General features: G+C 36.9%; 3 protein-coding genes across 3 annotated transcripts; 2 read left to right on the top strand and 1 right to left on the bottom strand.

The window, feature by feature from the left end:
• Positions 1 to 1,650: 1,650 nt before the first annotated feature.
• LOC131774470 (uncharacterized) lies at positions 1,651 to 7,477 on the top strand. The gene is made up of 6 exons (XM_059090493.2): positions 1,651 to 2,335; positions 2,693 to 2,787; positions 3,488 to 3,644; positions 5,111 to 5,180; positions 5,359 to 5,838; positions 6,535 to 7,477. The coding sequence occupies exons 1-6, from the start codon at positions 1,706 to 1,708 to the stop codon at positions 6,624 to 6,626; spliced, it is 1,524 nt and encodes a 507-aa protein (XP_058946476.2). The 5' UTR covers positions 1,651 to 1,705; the 3' UTR covers positions 6,627 to 7,477.
• A 302-nt stretch (positions 7,478 to 7,779) lies between these two features.
• On the top strand, positions 7,780 to 12,517 carry LOC131774446 (radial spoke head 14 homolog). Its single transcript, XM_059090461.2, has 10 exons — positions 7,780 to 7,932; positions 8,266 to 8,371; positions 8,683 to 8,769; positions 9,102 to 9,163; positions 9,502 to 9,651; positions 10,156 to 10,304; positions 10,568 to 10,684; positions 11,710 to 11,821; positions 12,134 to 12,196; positions 12,386 to 12,517. Exons 1-10 carry the CDS (start codon positions 7,840 to 7,842, stop codon positions 12,470 to 12,472), a joined length of 1,026 nt encoding a protein of 341 aa, XP_058946444.1. The 5' UTR covers positions 7,780 to 7,839; the 3' UTR covers positions 12,473 to 12,517.
• Positions 12,518 to 13,129: 612 nt separating this feature from the next.
• LOC131774447 (sodium channel modifier 1-like) lies at positions 13,130 to 15,154 on the bottom strand. Its single transcript, XM_059090462.2, has 4 exons — positions 15,013 to 15,154; positions 14,785 to 14,855; positions 14,443 to 14,531; positions 13,130 to 13,854 (listed from the first exon to the last, which is right to left on the bottom strand). The coding sequence occupies exons 1-4, from the start codon at positions 15,061 to 15,063 to the stop codon at positions 13,271 to 13,273; spliced, it is 795 nt and encodes a 264-aa protein (XP_058946445.2). The 5' UTR covers positions 15,064 to 15,154; the 3' UTR covers positions 13,130 to 13,270.
• Positions 15,155 to 22,286: the final 7,132 nt, after the last annotated feature.

Raw genomic sequence — 22,286 nt, 5'->3', positions numbered from 1 at the left:
TTGGAAAGTTTTAAACGTCTACAGGCCCCTGGAAGTAGGGTTTCTTTTGTCTGGAAAATGAAATTATGAGCACATACGTAAAAACCCTTTGTCTTTCAAACAAAAGACATAGTATTGACCGGTGTGACCTGCATAATACTACAAATGTATTTTGTTACTGCATAAGACTACAACAACATAATACTGTACAACTGTGGACCTGCTCACAAAGAAACCATAGAGGTAATGCTCTGAGATCCGTCTGTAACTCTGTAAACGATTCAATCCCCCCCAATTGAAACCTAAAGAATAATATTTCACAGTTGTGCGGTAGCCTCCTCACAAGTTGCATACTTTTTAAGTCACGGCAAATTATTTAAACGTCGATGCATTTCTTTGGTTATCTAAGCTAATGGGTTCGCTAAGTATGGGTTTCGGTAATTGTTCGTCTTGTTTAATGTTTCAATTTTTTCTGATCCATTGATGCACAGAAAAGCTTCATTTCGGTTTTTATTGAAATTCTTTTTCGCGAATTTTTAAGAAATTTTGCCATGAGAAAACTTTGGGTTGAATTATAACAATAAGCGAGGAACCACCGAATACATCTTTGCCCTCGAGATGTTATCGCGTTTAGTTCTGGAAAAACAGTAACTGACTGAAGTGCAGCTTGCTTCTTCTTATAAATTCGAAATTGGAGGAAATAAAAATTGAGATTTATTAATTTTTTAAATTAAATAAGTTCTACACCAGAAGTCTCCATACGGACAATTAAATGATAAGGATTATACTCAGGTTGACGCATCTCTCTCCCATAAGCTTTTATGTTTTTATGAAATAAATTATAGCCAATTTAGGGTTCCAAGGATACAATTTAAATTGTAAAACTATGAGCCACAGGGGTTTCTTTTTAAGTTCTCCCCCAAATGAGTTTCATTATTGTTATTGTTAGTTCTTCTGGCACATGCACACCGACGCGTTTTGTCACGGCGGAAGTATGGATTCAAACCCCGTAAATGAAACGAGCGGGGTTAAAAGCGATCTAAAATTTTCAGCATTTAAATGGTATGAGCTGACGTGTCTGATATGATAATCCTATGTAGGCAGCGTGTTTTTTATTTAACTTTTTCCTCCAAAATGTGCTTTTTTCTGTTCTCGCGAAAAGCGAACGAACGTCTTATAAATGCACGCACTCATGTTTCACTTGGAAATGCTCCATCGAAGACTTTAAGATGTTATACCATGCTTAACTACGGTCAGACCAGGTTACATAAGAACAAAAAACATCGAATTCAACATATTTCGTGTCCTATCGTGTAGAACTTAGGGAAAAAAAAAAAGGGGAAAAAACTTTTCGGCTCTAAGTAAAATTAACGCGATTGAATTTTCTTGTGGTATGTTGTCACCTCACGAAAAGCAAAGCGATTGTAAAATATACTCGTTGAATGGTCACCATTGATTGCAAATAAAACAGAAAGATTGCAGCTTTAAGGAAAGAATCACAAACTCTTTTGGATTTTTTTTTACGATATATAACCATGCATTCTGTTTGTACTATTCTAATTTTCACCGGTAATCAATTATTTAGAGAAATACATGAATTACAAATACTGCTAGAATTAACAAATAAATTTCCTCTGACGCGGCGAGACCGACAGTCTGCTAATTCTAGCGAATTCTGCAAGACTGACCTTTCTGACAAGCCGGGTAAAATTTATGCAAAAGAATAATGGTTTGGAGGTACTTTTTATTTTTATTTTTTTCTCTCCTCACTTCCACCAGGTGTTCACAGAACAGTTCTTATCCTAAAAGTGGATCAACTAACGCTGAAAATGCAACCGAATCGATTGGATCGAATTTTTCCACCTCAAGGCCGACAGAAGCTACAACATCTGTTTCCAGCGAGAATGCTCCTAGTAATAACTCTGTCTTGAAGAAAGAAGGTGCTCAAAACTTTACAGTCGAGGAGGAGGAGTTGTGGTCATTTGAGCGAGATGAATCCGCATTCAAAAGAAATTTACCCTTCTTTCAGAAAAAGCTCATTGATCGGCTGAGAACTTGGAAAGAAGTTCTGATCAATGCAACTAATCGGTGTGCGAAGCTAAATTACAGTAGCAGTGCTATTGCAGCCGAACTAGAAACTAAATTCGTGGTCTTTCGAGCCCACAAAGTTGCTGGCGAGGATGAATCTGATTATGGTAAATTTTTGACTCTTGAAACTTTTCACCCAGTGCTCATGCGGCAGAAGAAAAACCATGACCTGGTTTCTGTTGCTTATATGTCCATCTTGGAACTGTGGCCTCTGTTGGTTTTGTGCTTTTCGTGTGCGGCTTTATCAGGAATGATCATCTGGCTTTTGGTGAGTATTGTGATCAGTCACACTTTGAGCAATAGGGATATTTATTTATCAGGTAGAGTTCGAAAACGCGTGATGGGGCAGACATAAATATTTTGCATAAATTGCAAAGACAAGTGTTTTCAAAAATATGTTATGAGCAGCTCTTAATGTCGAGTTTTTTACTAAACCAGCGATGAAGGATTCTATTTTAGTTAGATATCATCAGAGGCAAGCAGTCTTCGATGAGGACATATTCAAAAGCATAATTCGAGAAAGAAGACGCTTTAGCGCAGACAAGATGCCGAAAAAATTATAATGCATGCTACTCAGTTTATTAATATCACTTACTAACTGCCCTCTTGACTTTGCATGTTCAAGGATCATCGCTCGAATCCGGAGACTTTCTCCAGCCGATTCTGGAAGGGCATTGCAGACGGAATGTGGTGGGCAATAGTTACCATGACAACAGTGGGGTAAGTTTGCTGACTGAGATAGAATGTTATGGAGAACGTTACTTTCCGAAATCGTTCGAACACTCGTGTTGGCCGCTAATCCTTGGTCCGATAGAGGAAGAGTTTTTTTTTTCTGGTAATAAATTTAGAAATTACATATTTTTATATACTTATGACTGATTTTAATTTGATCATTTGTCATTCGGCTCTAAAATTATTCTTTGCCTAGAATGCCAATGAAGGGATGGGGAAATGTACAATTCAGTAATCGCTGCGTGCCTTGTTTTAGACGTACGAGGTACAGCAATCTGTCTGGCCATAGACTTTGCTGCAATAAATCTCAAAGAGACTCTAGCGAGGATTCTTGAGCCAAACTCTGTAAGGGAAGAAATGAAATAACAAATAAAACATTTTTACATTTTAAAATCAAGTGTAGACAAATTAACTTGTCGGTGATTTTAAGATAACTTGGTTTGAACGCCTGAGTTGATGATGGAAATCAGACACCGTAAATAGATTCTAGAGCTGACGTTCCGAGCGATATCCCTTCGTCAAAGGGAATTGAAAAGTTGTACAAATAATTGGACGATCTGTTTTCATTATAGTTAAGCCAAAACATTCCTTTCATTTAGAGATCCTACAGCATTCTTTCCTGTCCTGTACGTATCATTCACTCTTGTAAATTAGAAAGAGGAAGCTCTAAAACCAATTTCCAATACAGGTATGGTGACAAAGCTCCCAAGTCATGGTTTTCTCGTCTCTTTGCTGTTGTGTGGATGATAGCAGGAATAGTTTTATTGTCCATGTTCACGGCTCAGGTGTCGTCTCGTCTAACAACTCAGGAGCTAAAGGGCGAAGACCATTTGTTTGGCAAAAAGGTTAGAATATTGAGGGGTAAATATCCCACGACTAATATTAACACCCTTGCTGCTGTTACTGTTACTACTTTACTACTTTACTACTACAACCACCACTACTGCTGCTGCTGCTACTACTACTACTACGACGACGACGACGACGACGACGACGACGACGATGACGACTACTACTACTACTACTACTACTACTACTACTATTACGACCACTTCTTATATGCTGCTGCTGCTGCTGCTACTACATTTATTACTACTACACCTCTCACGCTCTCTCATTACCACGGCCAACGCCTCAAAAGTGTTTCAAAACCGTTACTGGGGTGTCCTAGTAAAACAGTAGAACATAACCAGGAAATCTTTTGCCAGACTTCGCGTTTATTCATCCTATATCTTAGGAAAGGGGATATCTTAAGTGAGTGAATTTTCAAATTATTTTTGACATTTCGAATTGTGAGCAGCATTCAGTTCCTATATTAAAGGATCCGATGTGTAAGTGATACCTTTATCAGTCGGCTTAGTAATTTTGATTGTTATTCATCCTATATCTTAGGAAAGGGGATATCTTAAGTAAGTGAATTTTCAAATTATTTTTGACATTTCGAATTGCAAGCAGCATTCAGTTCCTATATTAAAGGATCCGATGTGTAAGTGATACCTTTATCAGTCGGCTTTGTAATTTTAATTGTTACTCAGCACAATATGGCATGTCGGAAATATATCGAAGCGTAAAAGAGAAGGCGTTTTCACGAATTGCATAAAGTTTATACAACCGCTGTCAAGAACAAAAGAAAACGCATACATTCCGCCTAATGAAATTGAAGTAATTTCGAATTTTTTGTGGAGAGATGAATATTTGTAATCCATTAGCTCTTAGAGCCTTGCGGCAAGGAGAGAACAGAAGATTTTATGCAGCTGAAAGACGTGAAATAATTTATCGCATGTTAGCGCTATTGCTCGGGCGTCTTGTTTGAGTAAACTGGCTATCCGTGGATTGATTGTTATTTCAGTTATTTTCAGTTATTTATTTGGCGACATTTGTATGCCACGGATCTCACGAGTCCAGCTGTTGCTTAATAAGTAATAACATGACTTCGAGTGGTGTAAATAAGCACTTTTAAATATTTCAAAGACTACAATTTATTGTCTCGTGCTTACTCATGCTTATAAATACCAAAATGTACCTGAAATCATGTCATTACCTATACTTAAATTTTCATAGAACGCTCCGACATTATGACATATGTATGAGATAATACTTTTTTCTTATAAAAATATACATATATTCAAACAAATATTTAAAAATTCGATTTCAAACGTCGCGAAAAGCGTTTTTTATTGAGGTATTTCAGTTCAGATACCACAACCTACACTTAATAACACTCAGAAATTGCAATATATAATAGCCGTTATGTACAACTCATTCAGTATGGAGGTCTTTATCAATGACATTTCCTTCCTTATTTACGTAGATTGGGGTTCCTCCTGGTCTCCTTGATTCGAATTATGTTGAATACGAGATGTCATTTTCTCTCGTCGAAGGTAAGTTAGCTTTTGGAACTACTCAGTCAGTGTCAATGGCGTAGTTATAGGATGTCTTGGTTGGATCCAAGCCCTTTAAAAAGACAAAAAAAAAAAAGAAAAAGAAAAGGAAAAATTTAAACTATTGTAACGCTAAAAAAAAGGAAAGATTTGTAATATATCATTGTTTTGATGGTAGAAATTGACGACCCCATAAATTCTGCCTCGAGTCTAAAGGGCCTTGATTCCACTTTGGTGTTCCACTGCAATGACAAAGAAGACGATGGTTGGGAAGCTTTGAAGTTTCTTCCGCTCTGCGACATTGGTGCCGCTTTTCTCTTACATCCTGACAACGACGACGAGTTACCTATGGATATTGAGGTTGAGGAGCGTTTTTTTAGATGCCTGAAGTCCAAAGTACGATCAGCGAGAATAAATATTACTGAACTTAGGCGAAATAAAAACAGAGGAGCCATGAAATCACACTCTTGCAAAAAGTTTCTACAGGAGTCAGATACCCTCAAGTTTCAGTTTAAGTGGGTTTATTTCAGTAGCCTATCACAGTATCTTGTTCCTTTTGGTGCACTTATGGGGGCAATCGTACTGGCGTTTATTTTTGGCTCTATCTACGATTTCTGCTGCCGTGAAAATAAGAAGAGGAAGAGCCTGAGGAAAGGAGGTGCGTGTAACTTTTCTTGACTTATTCCTTTTTATTCAGGTGGGTCTGAAATTCTGTAAAAATCATGGGCGTACAGAGTCATTTCGGAAAATATAAAAGTGTTCCTTCAAAATTGTTTGTAGGATTTTTGTGCTGATAGGAAAGAGCCTAAGTTGCTGCGGTTTTGTTATTTTCAGTGCGACTTGCTTTACATCTCGCAGTCTCTGCGTATAATCTCCCACTCTCCACCCCTCCACAAGCCCTCCTTCCACCTCCTCGCTGCTCCATCTCCTACTAAGCAGTGTGTCGAGTGCTATTTTCATCATTTTATGAAGCCGGCCATATTTGATCTTGAGGCCGAGAGCTTCTGTTCTTCAAATCGTAATCTCTTTAAAGTATAGACGACGTTCTGAACAAATGCGATTTAATCTGCTCTAAGGGATGGGTGACATGTTGAATTTAGCTCATGCATTTGCTCTCGCGCGTTGGGGAATCTGTCAGTTATACGCATATTCGCAATTCTCTCCACGTTACCAGTCAATTCCAAAAGATATGCTTGGTTTCAAGCCTCGCAACAGAAAACAAGGACTCCGTAATAAAGATACGCATTAAAAACATAACAGATAAGATGAGCGTAGGTACCCTTGTGTCCTTTTTGGACGGAAAAGTTTTGATTACCTTCATATCAATATTATATCTTGTTTCTTTATCCTTTAGCAAACTCTCTCCAAAGTCATTCGACTCAAGTAAGCCTCGCTCAAAAATCTGGTGACCACCAAGAGCTTGATATGGCGAAAAGCAAAGTCTAACATTAAGGAGCTGGTGCATTGAGAAGTAAATTGTAGAAATGTAAACGTAGTTTTGACGCATTATTGCGTCCACATTGAAACTGCTAAAAGCTCTGTGTTCCTGCTATCTGTTCATTACTTTATGCCGACATTAAGGGACTTTGTGAAGTTTATAACTAATAAGTAAATGAAAATAAGTACGTAAATAGTTTCAACTAGTTTTGCTGTCTAGTGGAAATACGAATGCATAAATTTTGTAGATACCCGCCCGAAGTCAAAAGCGAAAAGAATTTCAAATTCAAGCGCTGTCATTATAGCTCATAGAAACTTAGACGAAAATATAAAATAAACGTCTGAGTGAAATTTTCTTAAAAGATTTTGGTTTTAGCTTGATCTGGAGGCTAGAAAGTAATAAATGGCAAGTTTAAACGGCAAATGTATTTAACCGAGAAGTGCTATTCCATCATGTTCGTGAAGTCTGATCTTCCGGGTGAGAGTTGACTTAACACCGAGGAAGAGATGCCGCTAATAGTAACTGACGTTTGGACAACCTTAACGGAAGTAATCTTTAGATCGAGTCTGATGATGACTTCTGGTGATCTCGCCCCTCCCCGCACCTTCCACTCTAAATAAAAAAAAATACTGGTCGGATAAAAGATTGCGATCAAGTATCACCAACCTGTCATAATAAGACGCCTCTGCTGCCCAAACCGTACGAATAGGCTAATTGATGTTATTGATAACAATTTAGTAAGCAATTTTTATAGGTTTTTGGATTGTAAATTAAGCTAAGGATAGTATTAAAATGATTGTAAGTAAATCCGCTTCGCTTATAATTGTATTGCAACGAATACTAGCTGTTTGCAAATAAAACGAGTGAATCCTCCAAAAAGGGAATAATTAAACCTTTCGAACGTAATTGTAAGAGTGTAATAATGACAATAATGATAATTTCCTTTATTTAAACACGATAAGGATTTAAGCTTTGCAGCGTGTGGGGTCGTGTTAATGTGCCAGCATGAATAAGGATCATTTCTACCCAATTTTTCACAATTTGCATGCAGTCGAAAACCCTCCTTTTTTGCTATGTCCGAGGAAAGGACCGGGAACGACAAAAAAACAGAAGACAAGACAAAGGACTGGGTCTCACAGTGGTTACTTAGCAACAGTTAGACCGCCATTTCTGTTTTGTGGAGATTGAACTATATCGTGAGCGAATTATCACTCATAAAATATGGCTCATACTGTCATATCCATGAAGTTACCCCCAAACATAGATCCTACGAAAGCACGTCTTGCTTATGGGGACCGTGCACTACCCAAACTAGTGAGTATACATCACATCGTTAATCATTTAATGCAGTGCATATAACAATTTTTAGACCTGTCGATCGTACTCGAATCGAACGTGCCCCTAGTTGGCTTAGAACCTCGCATCACTTCAGAATAACTTTCGTCTGTAGGCCTGCACGTTAAGTAGCTGTTTTGTATATGTAATAATTTTAAAGGAAACGTTTTTGTGATTGACTGTTTTATTAATAATCCTCTTCGATCAAGTACTCTATCACTGAGCTCTATAATAAGGGTTAATTGGACTTGCTTATTTATTGATTCATTTCTCCAAAGGAGAAAGGCTTGATTAATATGTTGATTCTTTTAGAACCGTGAACTCAACAGTCCTGACCTGTTGACGAGACAAAGGGCATTGATGTCACTTTGTGATGTGATGCACAATCCTGAACATATATCTGAAGGGTTGAGAGTTGGTAAGTGGGACTGATAACTTGAACTGGATGTTTGAAGTATGCCTCTTCATGGAAAAAAGCTCTGTGTTCTTCACGGCTGTGTATTCTGATACCACATTCTTGTCTACTACAGTGGTCTTGTGGCTCATATTGTTCGAATGGTATCTTGGTTTCCATAATGAAGTTGCTACATGTACTTCTGTTCTTTCCACTTTCAGCTTTGTGTTATTCAAGAAACAGAGCAATGTTTCTGTGTTTAAGTAGATTTATCTAGAACTTCTGTGTGTGACCCATTATATAATGTCTCATCAGTGTTAATGTATCTACTGCAGGTGTTGGTGCAAGTTTAAAGTCTCTGCTCAAAGATTCTGATGGTACGGTGAGGCATAAAGCAACAGAAGTGCTAAGCATCATTGCAGGTACTGTCAGTGCAAAAGAGTTTAATATGTATGTTTATTCTTGGAAGTATCTGCGTGAGCTGAGGTTTACAATGATATGGGACATATTGGAACATTGCATAGTAGTCTATGGAATTTTAACACACAGTGGTACATGTTTTCTTCTTTCAGTAGTTACTTTCAGTAGTTAAGTTATCCGTACTTACATGCATACTGTGACCTGTTAGGGTACATGTAATTTATATACAGTGCCAGAACAAGCTGTTTACCAAGTGAAGGGATGGAACAGGAAATTGAAAATTACCAGACTTACTGTAACTCTAAACTATTGTGATTCTTAATCAAATTGGAAGGTCATGCGGTTGGACGTGATGCATTTGTGGATCACAAAATGATTGTACCATTATCAGAACTGGTAAGTTATTATGTGAAAAAAATGAATTGAAATGCTATATTTTTAGATTTAAAATGAACCCTAAAGGCATAGCTTTCACTTATTTGTCCTTTTTCTCTTTTTATATGTACCTTCATTACAAAAAAAAACTCTGAGTTGAGACTTACATGTTTAAATGAGTACAACCAGTAGATGGACTCATTGGTTCAGTGCAGATCTTGAGTCATTAACTTCATGTTATTATTTATAGGTCTAATTTTGTGTACTTCATGACTGTATACTGTACAAAGGTGCGTGCTTGTAAGGATGTATCATTATTTTACCAGTCTTTGAATGAATGAATCTATTGCAAATTATAGTTTGATGACAACATCTATCAGGCCAGAAGGAATGCTCACAAGGCCATAGAGATGTGTGTACACATGAGTCCAGGTACTGAGGGAGTTGTTGATGCAAAGCTTGTTCCCGTTTTGGTGGGAAGACTTCTCAAAGAAGAGGATGAGATCAAGGTTAGGAAAAACATGAAATTATTTCAGCATGCCAATAAGGCCATATTAATACTAATAAAGAATTTAAAAAAATGTCCTTACTCATTCTGCTTCCAGACTGACATGAATGTACAATACTTTAGCTTCATTTCTATTCAGAAGTCAGTTGCATAGAACTAGATGTTGTAATTTGTTTCAGTCTAACTTAAGAAATTGCTCAAATTACATTGTCACAACTATTTGATAGGTACATGACATTTTCACAAGTATGCAACACCTTGACAGCTATGCTACAGGCTGTACACATGTAGCTTACATGAACATGTAGTTACCTCACTGACCTCTACACTAAAGTCAGCTTCTTGCTGCTCAGAAGAGAACTCAGTCCTCCTCTGTGGCTACCTAGACTTGTGTATAGACTACAGACCTTGTACCGTCCAGTTCTGTTAACAATATATATTAAGTGTTTCAATGATGTCTACACATACCTGCATGCGTGTTACATCTGGCATGTTTCCCTTTCAGGAACTTATTTTAGACACCCTACACTACTGTATGACAATAGAAACCCAGTCTGCACTAGATAGTGAAGCAATGGAGAGTTTCACAAAATTACTGTCCCACAAGACAGCAGCAATCAGAGCAAAAGCTGCCAGGGATGTCATGGATTTAAGGTAAATTGACATGAGTGTATTTCTTTTTTTATCAACACATTTCTTGAGAGGTCTAGAACTGACTCTGAGCAGCGTATTACATGATATTTCAGTGCACCGACTCCAAATCAGCTGCATTCACAAGTCCTTGAATCTTGCTTGCTGTTTAAAAGCACAGTAACTGACTGTTTAGTCTGTATTACTAGGTTAAAACAAATCTTAAGTTTAACACAGTTATAAGCTGCAATGTCTTTGAAATGAGAAGTCTCCTTTAAATTTGACAGTTTTCCTCTTGATGGCAAGGACAAAGCAGTAGATGTCGGAGCAATTCCTGAACTGGTGTTGCTTCTTGAAGATGATAACACTGATGCAAGAGCACAAGCTGCTGGTGCTATCATGACGTAAGTTAAACTTTTTATTTATTTATGAGGAGCTGAATGTATTGGAAAAGGTCTTATTCCTGACAGGTACAATCGACTGTTACACCTATCTACAATTAATGTGATGCAGTAGTGGTTGGACTGTCTACAACCTTTGACTCCAAGCAATTTACATGTATTTCTGTTAACTTAAAATCATTTGAAATTATTGTCAAAAAGAAATAATTTTCCATCCATCCTGCTTACAGTGATGTGCATTCCATAGAAATTTTATGATTCAGCTCATTATGCCTAAAGTAATTTGAAATAGAGTTTCTAGGAGTAACAGCATTTAAGTTACTGAACAATTATAATGTCATGTGGCCCTGATGTAGGTCATAAAGTTATTGTTTTTGTTGGAACCCATGAGTAAAAATATATGAGCTACATGTAGGTAAATCACTCAAAACTGAAGTCAACATCCTCTATGTGTAAATAATTGATTCGTAATTGCTCTTACAAAGGGCTAACATCAGCCTTTAAACTCTCTATAGTAGTCAATTTATGTTTCAACTCAGCCGTTAACACTTTAACTCCCATGACCAAGACAGAATTTCTCCTTACAATATCAATACAATATCAACCAGATAAGTGATGAGAATAAAGAAAAATATCAATTTGGGGATGATTAGTTGATCCCATACTAAATTCTCTGAACTAACATTATAAGAATTTTATGGTTGACAGTAAGGAGAATTACAAATTCAATCTGGGAGTTAAAGGGTTAACACTAAATTACCTGTGACACAAGATCCCATCAATGCAGCACCATGCGGTTTCTTTAAAAACTTACCCCCTTGATTCTTAAATTTAGTTTGGCATGGCATTCATTAATCCATTGATTAGCACAGGCTTAAAACTAGTGAAAAGTGAAAGAAAGGATAATACAGATTTACAGGTGGAAAATACATGATGCTGGTAATATTAGTGTATTGTAGATGGTTGTCTTTTTTTGAGTTACAGGCTGAAACTGTTGTTTTCTTCACAATCATCTTGATCCTTCTCAGAATTACAATAACAACTAAAGGGAAGTACGCAGCAATAGAGGAGAATGCGATTCCTAACCTTGTGAAATTGCTAGACGACCCTGAAAGTGAAGTTAGACTCAATGCTCTTAAGGTATCAGTATGTAAACTACTATGTAAAGTTGTAATGTGCAGTATCCCATCTTTGTTCAATGTCTACATAAGCATTCCAATGTCTCCAAAAATGTTATCCAATTTCCTGTGCAACCATGAATTTCTTTATGAGTGTATCACAAATGGTGTCAATGTGTGTAACGAGCAAAAAATTGGTTCACAAATTGGTTGATCTTCTAGAAGTATAAGTAACTAATTGAGAACAGTGGTAGCAATTTTTTAAAACTGGTTTGATTTTTTTTTAATTTCTTTTTCTTACTGTTACTCTGCTTCTTTTTTGATGTACAAACAGGCTATCACAACTCTTGCAGAAGCCCCTATTGGCAGAACAACACTGCTGGCTTCAGTTAATGAGGTAAGAGTCTCCAAGCATATTTGTAAATAAACAAGTACTGTCTACATGTACACTTCTGTTATAGTTATGAACCTTAACTTTGATAGCAGAGTCTACATCTTTCATTTTGAATCTTTAGGTTATCAATCTAGTCAATTTTGACTCAGTATTATTCAAGAAGTGACTTTAATAATTATTATTTCTTTACAGGTATCCAAACTTATTCAGGATCATGACAGTCCAGCAGTCAGAAAGGCTGCACAGATAGCTGTTCAAGTCATCACTTGGAAGCCGTGATTGATTAATATCAATTAATTTTAATATTGGTACAAAAAGAAACACTTGTACTTTATATAAATATTTTGTATATAATCTCTTTGTAAAGTTACTTTCACGTTGCGTATACAATATGTCTGCAGTCTTTTAAAACAGAAAAATGCAAATAAAACTAGTTTGTTATCGTTGTAATCTAAAATTGTTATTATAAACAATAATTGATTGAAATTTGGTGTCACTGATGTTTAAAAAATGGCATAGTTCATGAAAACTGAAAAGCTGCATGCATTATAAATTTAAATAATTTCATGAAAAAAAAAGTGAAAAGTCATTTTGGAATAAAGCATGCAAGAATGTTACAACTGGAAGAACACAGTACTTAACTGATTAAGGCCTGCATATGGTGCCCAATTAAAACACTGCAGCAAATACCCTGGTAGACAGATATGGAAAACTCTGAGAAAGGCCTAATGCATGAAATGTTAAATTTTCTTTCTTCTTTCATGGTAAACTGATGCTGGTAGCTGGCAAACTCTGAGAAAGGAGGTAATGCACAAAATATAAGTACAGAGCTTCATTTCTCTTTATCGACTCCTGTATGAACCAGTAAACTGTGTTGTAATACTACTTAAGTGTACAAAATGTATATGTGTAAAATTACAATGGTGCATCTGGTCTTTTAATAACAGCCTCAGACCTTTCAATTAGAGTTCTCACAAGCTTTATGTTCTCTAGCACCATATTGTATCTACCAGGATCTTAATATTTTCCATTTTTTCAGGGGGAGGGGTATATCCAAGTTTGACAATTTCTTTACAACTATGTGGATGTTAAATCATATGATGATGGTGGGGGTGGGGGTGGCTCGTCTTCATCAGAATCAAACTCTGCATTTTCATCTTTCTGCCACTTTCCATCCAAGCCCATGATCCACCCAGCCTGTCGGAGGCGAGAAAAGTGTTTCCTCCTAGCCAGCTCACCAGGACTTAACGGTGTCTTTTTCTGACTTTTTGGGCCAGGTGTATCAATTGATGGCTTCATGGATTGTTCAGTTTTCTCAAAATGATTGCTTTCCAAGTCCTTCACTGAATTTGCCAAGTTTTGGCTTGATTCGGTCCTCTGCACATGTTTATAACCTGGTTTGTCATTACAGATGTCCGGGTCAATGGGCTTTCTGCGCTGAAAGAAAGGCAGCTGTTTTGATGTCCTTTCTTTGCTTTCTTCATGTTTTATTGAGCTTTTTGAGCCTTGAAGGGCCAACTCCTTTTTTTGTTGTGTAATCTTCAGCAATGGTGATTCATCTTCATTGGCATCATCCATAACCTTCTCCATGTATTTCATGTGTTCTCTCTTTTGCCGTATTTCAGCATCTTCCATCAGTTTCTCAAGTCTTATTTTGGCATCTGAAAGTTAAAGGGAAGTGAAGCAAAAGTAATTGTTGTGGAGTTGAATAAATCTTTTAGAAATACAAAATAGGATAATACAAGAAAGTAGCTCCATTTTCTGCATATAAACACACACACACAACCCACAATTCAACCATCTGCTCTGAAGATAGGCTAACACTCAAAACATCAGTTTTGAAGCTCTTTAGCAGTGGCCAATTTACATCACCAACTCAGTTGATAACACCAAACGTTCTAATTTATACTCGCCTACTGATGTAGCACTTAAGTTTCTTTAGAAATTTACAGGTTACTAATCTGCGATTGGTAGATAAAGTACAAAATGACAGCTTTAGGAAAGAGAAAAAAGACATTTGCCTGAAAAACATGTAAAATTCATGATGATTATAAATAAACTCCCCTTATCAACAGACTTTTTGTGATTGTGGAACATACACCACAGTTATACACAAAGCAAACAAACAAATGAAGGGAAAAAACAAACAAAAATTATAAACAAAACTAAACCAAACAAATTCTGGTTAACATGAAATTCTCTATCATCTCATGCTATTTAATTTGATTTGATTTGATTTTTACACTTACATGAGAAATGTTTCTTCCCTTGCCTGTGAATTCTCAGTACAGCAACAGTGTCAAAAACTGGGCAGTGTTTACAAACGAGACAGGCAAACCTAGAAAGAGCAAAACGAGTCTAAAATAGATTTCCAACAGACTAATAATACTTGTATCAATGCATACAAGTGTTCTGCATGCCCTGCTCGCTAGGATCAGGAATTTCGAAAGCTCGACGTCGTGGGTCGAGAAAGATCGAGGAAGATGTACAGCTATACGTAGATGGTAAATTCTGAGTTCAGCCGTTGGACTGAGGAAGATGTTTTTTCAAGAGCTAAGCTTATCAAGTGGAAGTTAAAAGATAATTGTTACCTGCCATTTTTCGTGAGTGTGGCTTCGTCTTCGGGAATTTCTTCCAACAAAAGTTCGGATACTCGCTGTCTCTAAGACAGAGTAAGAACATGCAATTCACAATCAATGGAAATTTTCGTATTATCGCCTATGTTTCGGCCTGGCAAACTGTTCACTAGGCCCAAATTAAAGATTAGTGTCGAGAGGGATTTGATTGCTAAAGAAAAACGTTTTCACGAGTCTACGCACCTTTTGTACTCTTAATGCAGTGGGGTCATCGCCAACTCTTTTAAATGACATTTTAAAACTTAGAAGTTTTCGTCTCAAGTAGTACGAATTTGTGATTATATCCACTTGTCGGAGCGCTATTCGTCGTATTCACTACCGTCCACCATGTTAACGCCCGCGTATATTTGTGTTAGCGCCTTTGCGTATTATAATAAATATTGTGGTGTATCCAGTGTGAAATAAATCCTATAGCAGAATGTTCATCAATCAAGTACGTGCTGTTAAAAACGCACTGATCTGGTTCAATCCCTAAATATTCGTCTCCAGTCATTCCATAATCATTTCCCTTGACGATTGACGGCTGTAAAACCAACACTCCCAGTTTTAATTGTTAAGAACTCGAAGACAAGCCGGCCAGATGAGCTGAAACCACGAGAGGACCGATTCTACATTGCCAAGTGTTAAATGAGGACGCATTGATATCTAATGAGTTGCAGAATTTTATAACAATGATATTCGATAAAAAAAAAAAACCAAACATTTACAACACATTTTACGTTAAGATCATCATGAAAACAAATTATGACCCAAACTTAAGGAAAGTGAGAGACCGAAACACAAAAAAACAAAAGCAAAAACGAAAAAACGTTGAGCATTGCCGGAACGAATTACGATTCAAATCATATTAATCAAGTAATCGAGTACTTTTAACATCTCTAAAAAGAAATCAGAAAAGTCAACTTACATTCGAGTAAACTCTTTTATCCCTGTCATTAAACATCGCCCCTATTATCATGTAATGAAATCATATGTTTGATGGCAGAACGTAGCAGAATATATGAACTTCCGGCATAGAGCACATTTCGCACATTTTAGTTTCCTATCGTGCCAGTCTGAGTGAGTTTATCTCAAGAATTTTCTGGCGTTTTGGCTTAGTTATCAATAATTACCCACGCAATTGTTCACGTTCGCAATCTCTGTTCTGAGAGAGCTTAATCTCCCGTGACTATTTCTTGAAATTCCCTCAAGGGGCGTACTCATCATAAAAATGTTGTTGCTGTCGTTGTTCTTTTTTTTTTTTCTTTTGTTGTTTTTTATATTTGTTGTAGTTGTTGTTGTGTTGTAGGTTTTTTTCTATGCAAGGTCGCCACTTAATTTATTCATTCGTTTGGTACATCGTTAGAGGCGTGACGCTCCTTAGGAAAAAAAGGTGGAGGGAAATGATAACATTTGAATTCCTATGGCTCTTCAACTGACAATGCAGAAACACAATAAAATGTATATTCACGACTCGATTATCGGATGCTCTTTAATTTGCTTTTCCAGAAATTCTTTACGTTCTTCAGCTCCAGAGCCTCTTTTTCATGAATGAACAATTCATTTTTCATTTTTATCTAACTGATATGTAAATATGTGAAAAATTCCAGGCTGGAATTTACCTAAAGTTTACAGTTACTTGAACTAGGTTGGTATTTAACGTAAAACGATGTATCACCATGATAACCTTAACACTAGTTTCATGGATATGAAGAGTTTGGAATTGATGTTATTGTTGCAAGTTAGGTTAGCATACCGGGTGTTTTTCTGTCAAGCTCGGGTCGTTTTGCTACTAACGTGCGAGTAAGGTCTCGTCAGCACTAATGGGGGATTATCCACTGGCCTTTTAGAAAAAAAGTTAAATATGATTATTCAGTTTTTATACTTGTGACTGTTTGCTAGTAAAGTTACCGAGCTTAAGCTTCATCTTGAGCTAGCTTACCGAGACTGTTATTTCGCAGTGGTAATGCTCAGTCATCCTTCGATCTGAAATGATACGTCGAATAGGTTATCACAGTTATTTGACAACCCCTTCTTATGAAGTTTTGCATGCACATAGATAATTAAATCCTGATCAGATAACTATAATGAAGATAAAAGTGTTTTGCCTTGTCTCACTGATGTTGAGGCGCATGACAATCAACAACGAATTTCATTGATGCGTACCAACCATGTACGTGCTTTAGATTTTATCACTCTTAGTCATAGACTATTTTTCCAAATAAGAAATTCTCAGTATTTTGACCGATAAATCAGTTCAGGCTCGCGAACTTTTCAGTCTAAAACATCAGCCAAAGTCCTTATTGTTTAGCTAAGAAAGGTTTTTTTTTTTTAATCTGGATTGACGCAACCGATTGCCATTAGCAGTTAATTTAGTGTTAACAACTGAGTTGAAAACGTAAATTAGCCACCGTAAAGGGTAAAAAAGCTGACGTTTCGAGCGTTAGCCCTTCGTCAGAGCGATTGGATTCCTCCAATCGCTCTGAAGAAGGGCTAACAATTCCTCCAATCGCTCTGAAGAAGGGCTAACGCTCGAAACGTCAGCTTTTTTACCCTTTACGGTGGCTAATTTACGTTTTCAACTCAGTTGTTAACACTAAATTACCTGCTATACTCTCCCACCGACGCAGCACCACAGTTTCTTTAGAAACTTACCCCTTTATTCGATTGGCATTAGACAGCTTATAAAGTTGTGCATGTTTGCGACAAAATCAAAGTCAGTCTCTATCATGATAGCTGACAAGAAGCTAGAAAAATACCAGGCTAAAGGTTATTTCAGCTTTAAACTGACGATGGATAAGTTGGTTCAACTTGGAAAAAGAACTTTTCCAATTCATCAAAAAGAATCGCAAGATTAATTCTAATTAAAGGTGTTAACTGATGGTTTGAACACTGGTTTTAAGAGTAGGTGGGTATGGAATCTTTTCAAATTTGTTGTTTTCCAGTGCGCGCCCATTTTACGCACGTAATCGCGACCTATTTAGGTTCAAACATGATTTCGAAACTTAAAAACATATTTTTCATGAATAAGAATACTCATTGACTGAGTTTCAGTCGAGTTGGATGGGAAATTACTTGGCTCTCGGTCATGACGCACGGTCTTTGGAGCGCTTAATCCGTATGCGGCCCTCCCATTCAGTCATTAAGTACATAATCCATTTTAATGCAATTATGGTCAATTATTGCAAAAAATAATAGTGGCCCTATAGTCTAGACAGGCCTGTACAATAGAAGCACGTTATCTTAACTGATGCAGGCGTAGATGTTTGAAATTATAATCTTATTATTTCATTGCACGTAGCTAATCACCCACGTAGAGAAAGTATTCATTGTGTTTTATATAATATATATAAGCAAACTCGAGAACAATGCAAAGTCTTATTGTGCTTCGGCCAAATTTGTTGGGAGATAAATATGAGTATCGATATGTTTGAAAAGCTAAATATCCAAGGATTCTGATAGGTCATTTCGTCATTTATTTGCCTTTCTACCAAAAAAATAACAAGAAAATTCCGAACGAGATGGTGGAATTTCACCCTAAAAACAACATATATATTACCTAAGCTAACCACCTGATAAGCTGTAGTTTGGCAGAATTTCAAATCATTACTCGAATTTGAAGAGCTCAAATTTACTGTTTAATTGCGGGCTGACGACAAACTGCGTTTTTCGTTATTAAAGTGAAATCGCGGATTTGATTGTTACCACGTGTAGTCATATTAGCAGGCCTTACCTTGATCGAGCCTAGTTAAGGATGCTCTATAAACTAATTGATTTGAGTAACCACGGGTATCTATTTCTCGGTTTGCGTGGGCTTGGAGGCACGAATATTTGGTCGTGATATTGCAAATAAATCACGACGGCACTAGTGCTTTGAGTTTGTTTCGTTTTGTACTTGGCAAGGAGAGTGTTTTTGTTGAATATTTGTTCTTGCGATACCACGTGCTCTAAATTTCATTGCATCTATCTTGCAAAGCCTTCAAAAAACATGATACTCGACAGCTTTTAGGAAAGAGTCTTTTTAATTTTTTGAATCCTTAGTTGGTATATGCATCTGGGTTAACTTAAAAAAATTGCAGACTGATCATTTTAGCCACGCTAACTAAGTCTTCTTCTTCAACACCTGTAAATCGTGGCCAAGGTTACTGAGTGTTTTCAGACTGGAATGACGCTACCGACTCAGGCATTTGACCATTCTATAGCTAATATAAATGATTAAAACCAGTAATATAAGACTTTGGAGCATGCACATCAGCTAAAGTTGACGACGGACGAAATACTATTCATACATGGCAACTAAAAGGATTAGAAGTCTGAGTATATGATTGAAATGCACCGCCACAATCACCACATCTACAACTTTTGTCTTTTTAAAATACATTTGTGATGACCGATTGTGTCGGTTCACATCCCTAGTTTCTACGAAGTTGTAAACCTTTTCGTCAAGAAACGTCATGTTACCAATCAGTGTTGCCTCTTAGTTCAAGCCTCGAGAGGTTGGTGTTTGGCAATTATGCCGAATCACATGATCTCAATCTATAACTAACTTCTGTGCACACCAATACACACCTATCAGAGACATGGCTCGAACTTTTCCGCGCTTTATGTTTAAATCTGATACAAACTACGTTAAGAGTTAATGTCAATTTGTTCAATTTTGGAGTTTTGCGCATGGTTCATTGAAAAAGCGAGTCCCTCGTATAGTACTGATCCATCGTAACTGTAACTAAACAGTTTGAATAAACTTCTAAATCTCTTGACGTTGTTTTTGCTTTAAACAAAGGCAAGAAAACAGAGATAAAGGAATAAAGGGCGACATAAGGAGAAAATGCCGATGGGAAAGCTTCGCTAAAGAGATCAAAGAGAAGTTACCGAAAATGACAAAGAAATAAAAGACTTAAAGTTTGATAATTATTTTTGCATTAGTTATAAACATATCTTATTGATCTTCGCGAGCCATCATTTAATCCAATTGAAAGAACTTGGAATTTATAAGTTCATTTTCCTCATGATAGATTTTTCCTTTGTTAGAAGATGTGTCTATACTGCCGCTGGATCCACCGTGCGGCAAGTGAAATATGGCTAAAAGTTGGAAGAGCACAAAAGTTGAAAGAACAAGTTGACTCGAGCGTTTGGCCGGATCTGTCAACAGGGAGAAGTCCGGGAGAGAAGATGGTATATAATCCAGTTATGAGTCCTCGTGCAATTTAGCACTCACTACACTGCCGGCAAAAGATAGCCACACATTGCGTGATGTAAAAGGGGATTTAATCTTGTCTGATGCAATTATTGCAGCCGGCATCACCGTCAGGCTTGTGTTGCACTGGAAGATTGGATGACAATAACTATCTCTTCGTCTAGTGTTGTCGGGCGGAAAAGACAACAAGTTTATCTTGGTCCGATTGAGAGAATCTTGCTATTAACTCAACTTTTTAGAGGAGTAAGAGAAAATAACAGAGTGTTGGGGAAAGAAATTACGATAATATCAGAAGAAATTACAGTAAAAGTTTGAGCAGAGACTTAGGAAAACAGTAGTGACGTTAAAGACCTGAAACACTCTTGTGTTTTCACAAAATCACAAAAACTGATCAGAAGTCATTTTGAGCAACAGCTTTGGATGCGAACTGACCTCAGCGGATAAACTGGAGAACTCATGTCTTAATCAACGATTTAAAATCAAACTTTATCGAAATATTAATGATAATATAAAAGACTGGTATTAGAAGAAAAAAATTAAGGTGTCATCTGTGCTACCAGATCGACAATCTTGCATTGAGGAGAAGTTTTGAAATCCGGTAACTTAATTCTGTTTTCGTAAAACCTTTTTTACCTGATTCTGCTTTCTCGTGATGCGAAAGACATCGTCGAAACGCCTGCATGATGTTAAAAATTTTATTGTCTTTCCCGTATCCACGAAATGACGATCGATATTAGCGAGTTAAGAGAAGCCTTTAAAGAGCCACAGTTGGAATTTATGTAAACAATGAATAAAGAAGTCACCTTGAGTTTTAAAGGAGATCGATTGAAATCGAATTTGCGATGAAAATGGTGAAACTACAGAGTTCAAGTGCACGCGTACAGTTGACTCCAACACTGCGAAACACTTCAGGATTATCCGAACAATCGTTCAATCAATAATCTGTTTAATTTCAGTTGATTTTAAACCAATTACCCTAATGAAACGAATAAAGTTTCAATCCTTGTGGACAGCTGGAAAAATGTGTGAACCGATATAAAACGATTAATTTAGGAAGACCTACGCGTGAATGGAAGAAATTGAGCGGATTGGCAATAGCTACTGATAATCGATTGTTAACTTAGCCCTTTTTTGTTTTTTTAAAATGTCTCTTGCAATTTCAAAGTGAAAAATTAGACAATAAGATTGCAAAATATTCCGTTAAGTCAAACATGAGACTATCATTTTCGACATTGCCATCTTTATGCCTAGAAAGCGGCCGTCTTTCAGTCAAATTCCCGTTAAAACAGAACCTGCCCGGCGATGATACAATTTTATGCCTGTTGTGAATTCCTTATGTCTAACCTCTCACGTCGTCTTGGCCCAGATATCGTCCTTTCAGTTAACCAACAACAGCTTCGCCGTAACTTTTTGATTAGTGTTTGATTGAGTTCGTTAACGAGCGGCGATCTAGAAATTTTCAATTCAAGTTAATTGAAACATTATAGGTTCCACATCGTCTAAAAACTCTGAAACGGGAGCTTTTTATTTTTAAACGTTGGTCCAAATTCTCCATGGAGGCAATCTCGAAATACCAAATATTTACCGCAGGCTATAGCTTATGATTTTGTTTACGTAACTAATGTCCCGCCCTGGGCTAAAATGAAACAAAACCGTCTGTGTTCAGGGTGCCGAAATAAAGCAAATTCCTAGTTTTACGTGAGGTTGAAAAATTGCTCGAATTTTCAGTAGAGGATAGAGTGGGTTTTGCTGAACAAATACTTCACAACTTCTGCAACAACCAGTTCCGTTATGAAGTGGTGTGCTTTGCAATCTCCTTAAATTCGCGGACCTCAATAACGCAAAACATAATTAACCAATTTTACTCGCAAGTTCTGCAGAACGAGACACGTCTTCATAAATCAAGCAATGACTTGACGTACTTCAAGAAGCCAATTAACGCATGTTTAAAATACCAAGAATCTAGGAAAAAAATTCAATGCATGGTCGAAACTTAACGGAGAATGTGGAAAATAATTCCTTTTTCATCTGCGTCACTTATCTCGGGGACAATCACGGTGAACATCGTCTTTCTGGAACGAAAAGAATATAATATGTATAACTCATGCCTCCATGTTAGGCCCAAATTAGGTTATATTGTTTGGGGACTTTGGCACGTACTTGCCGAGTACTGTGTTTCTTATAACAACATGTTTTGATCTTTTGATAGCTTTCTTCTTAATTTTATCGGATTCTCGGTGGGTTTTTTCGAAGCTTGGCTTGGTTTTTCTGTCTATCTTTG

This window comes from Pocillopora verrucosa, chromosome 3, assembly GCF_036669915.1.
Source record: "Pocillopora verrucosa isolate sample1 chromosome 3, ASM3666991v2, whole genome shotgun sequence".
NCBI lineage: Eukaryota > Metazoa > Cnidaria > Anthozoa > Scleractinia > Pocilloporidae > Pocillopora > Pocillopora verrucosa.
This window is presented reverse-complemented; position numbering and strand designations above follow the sequence as displayed.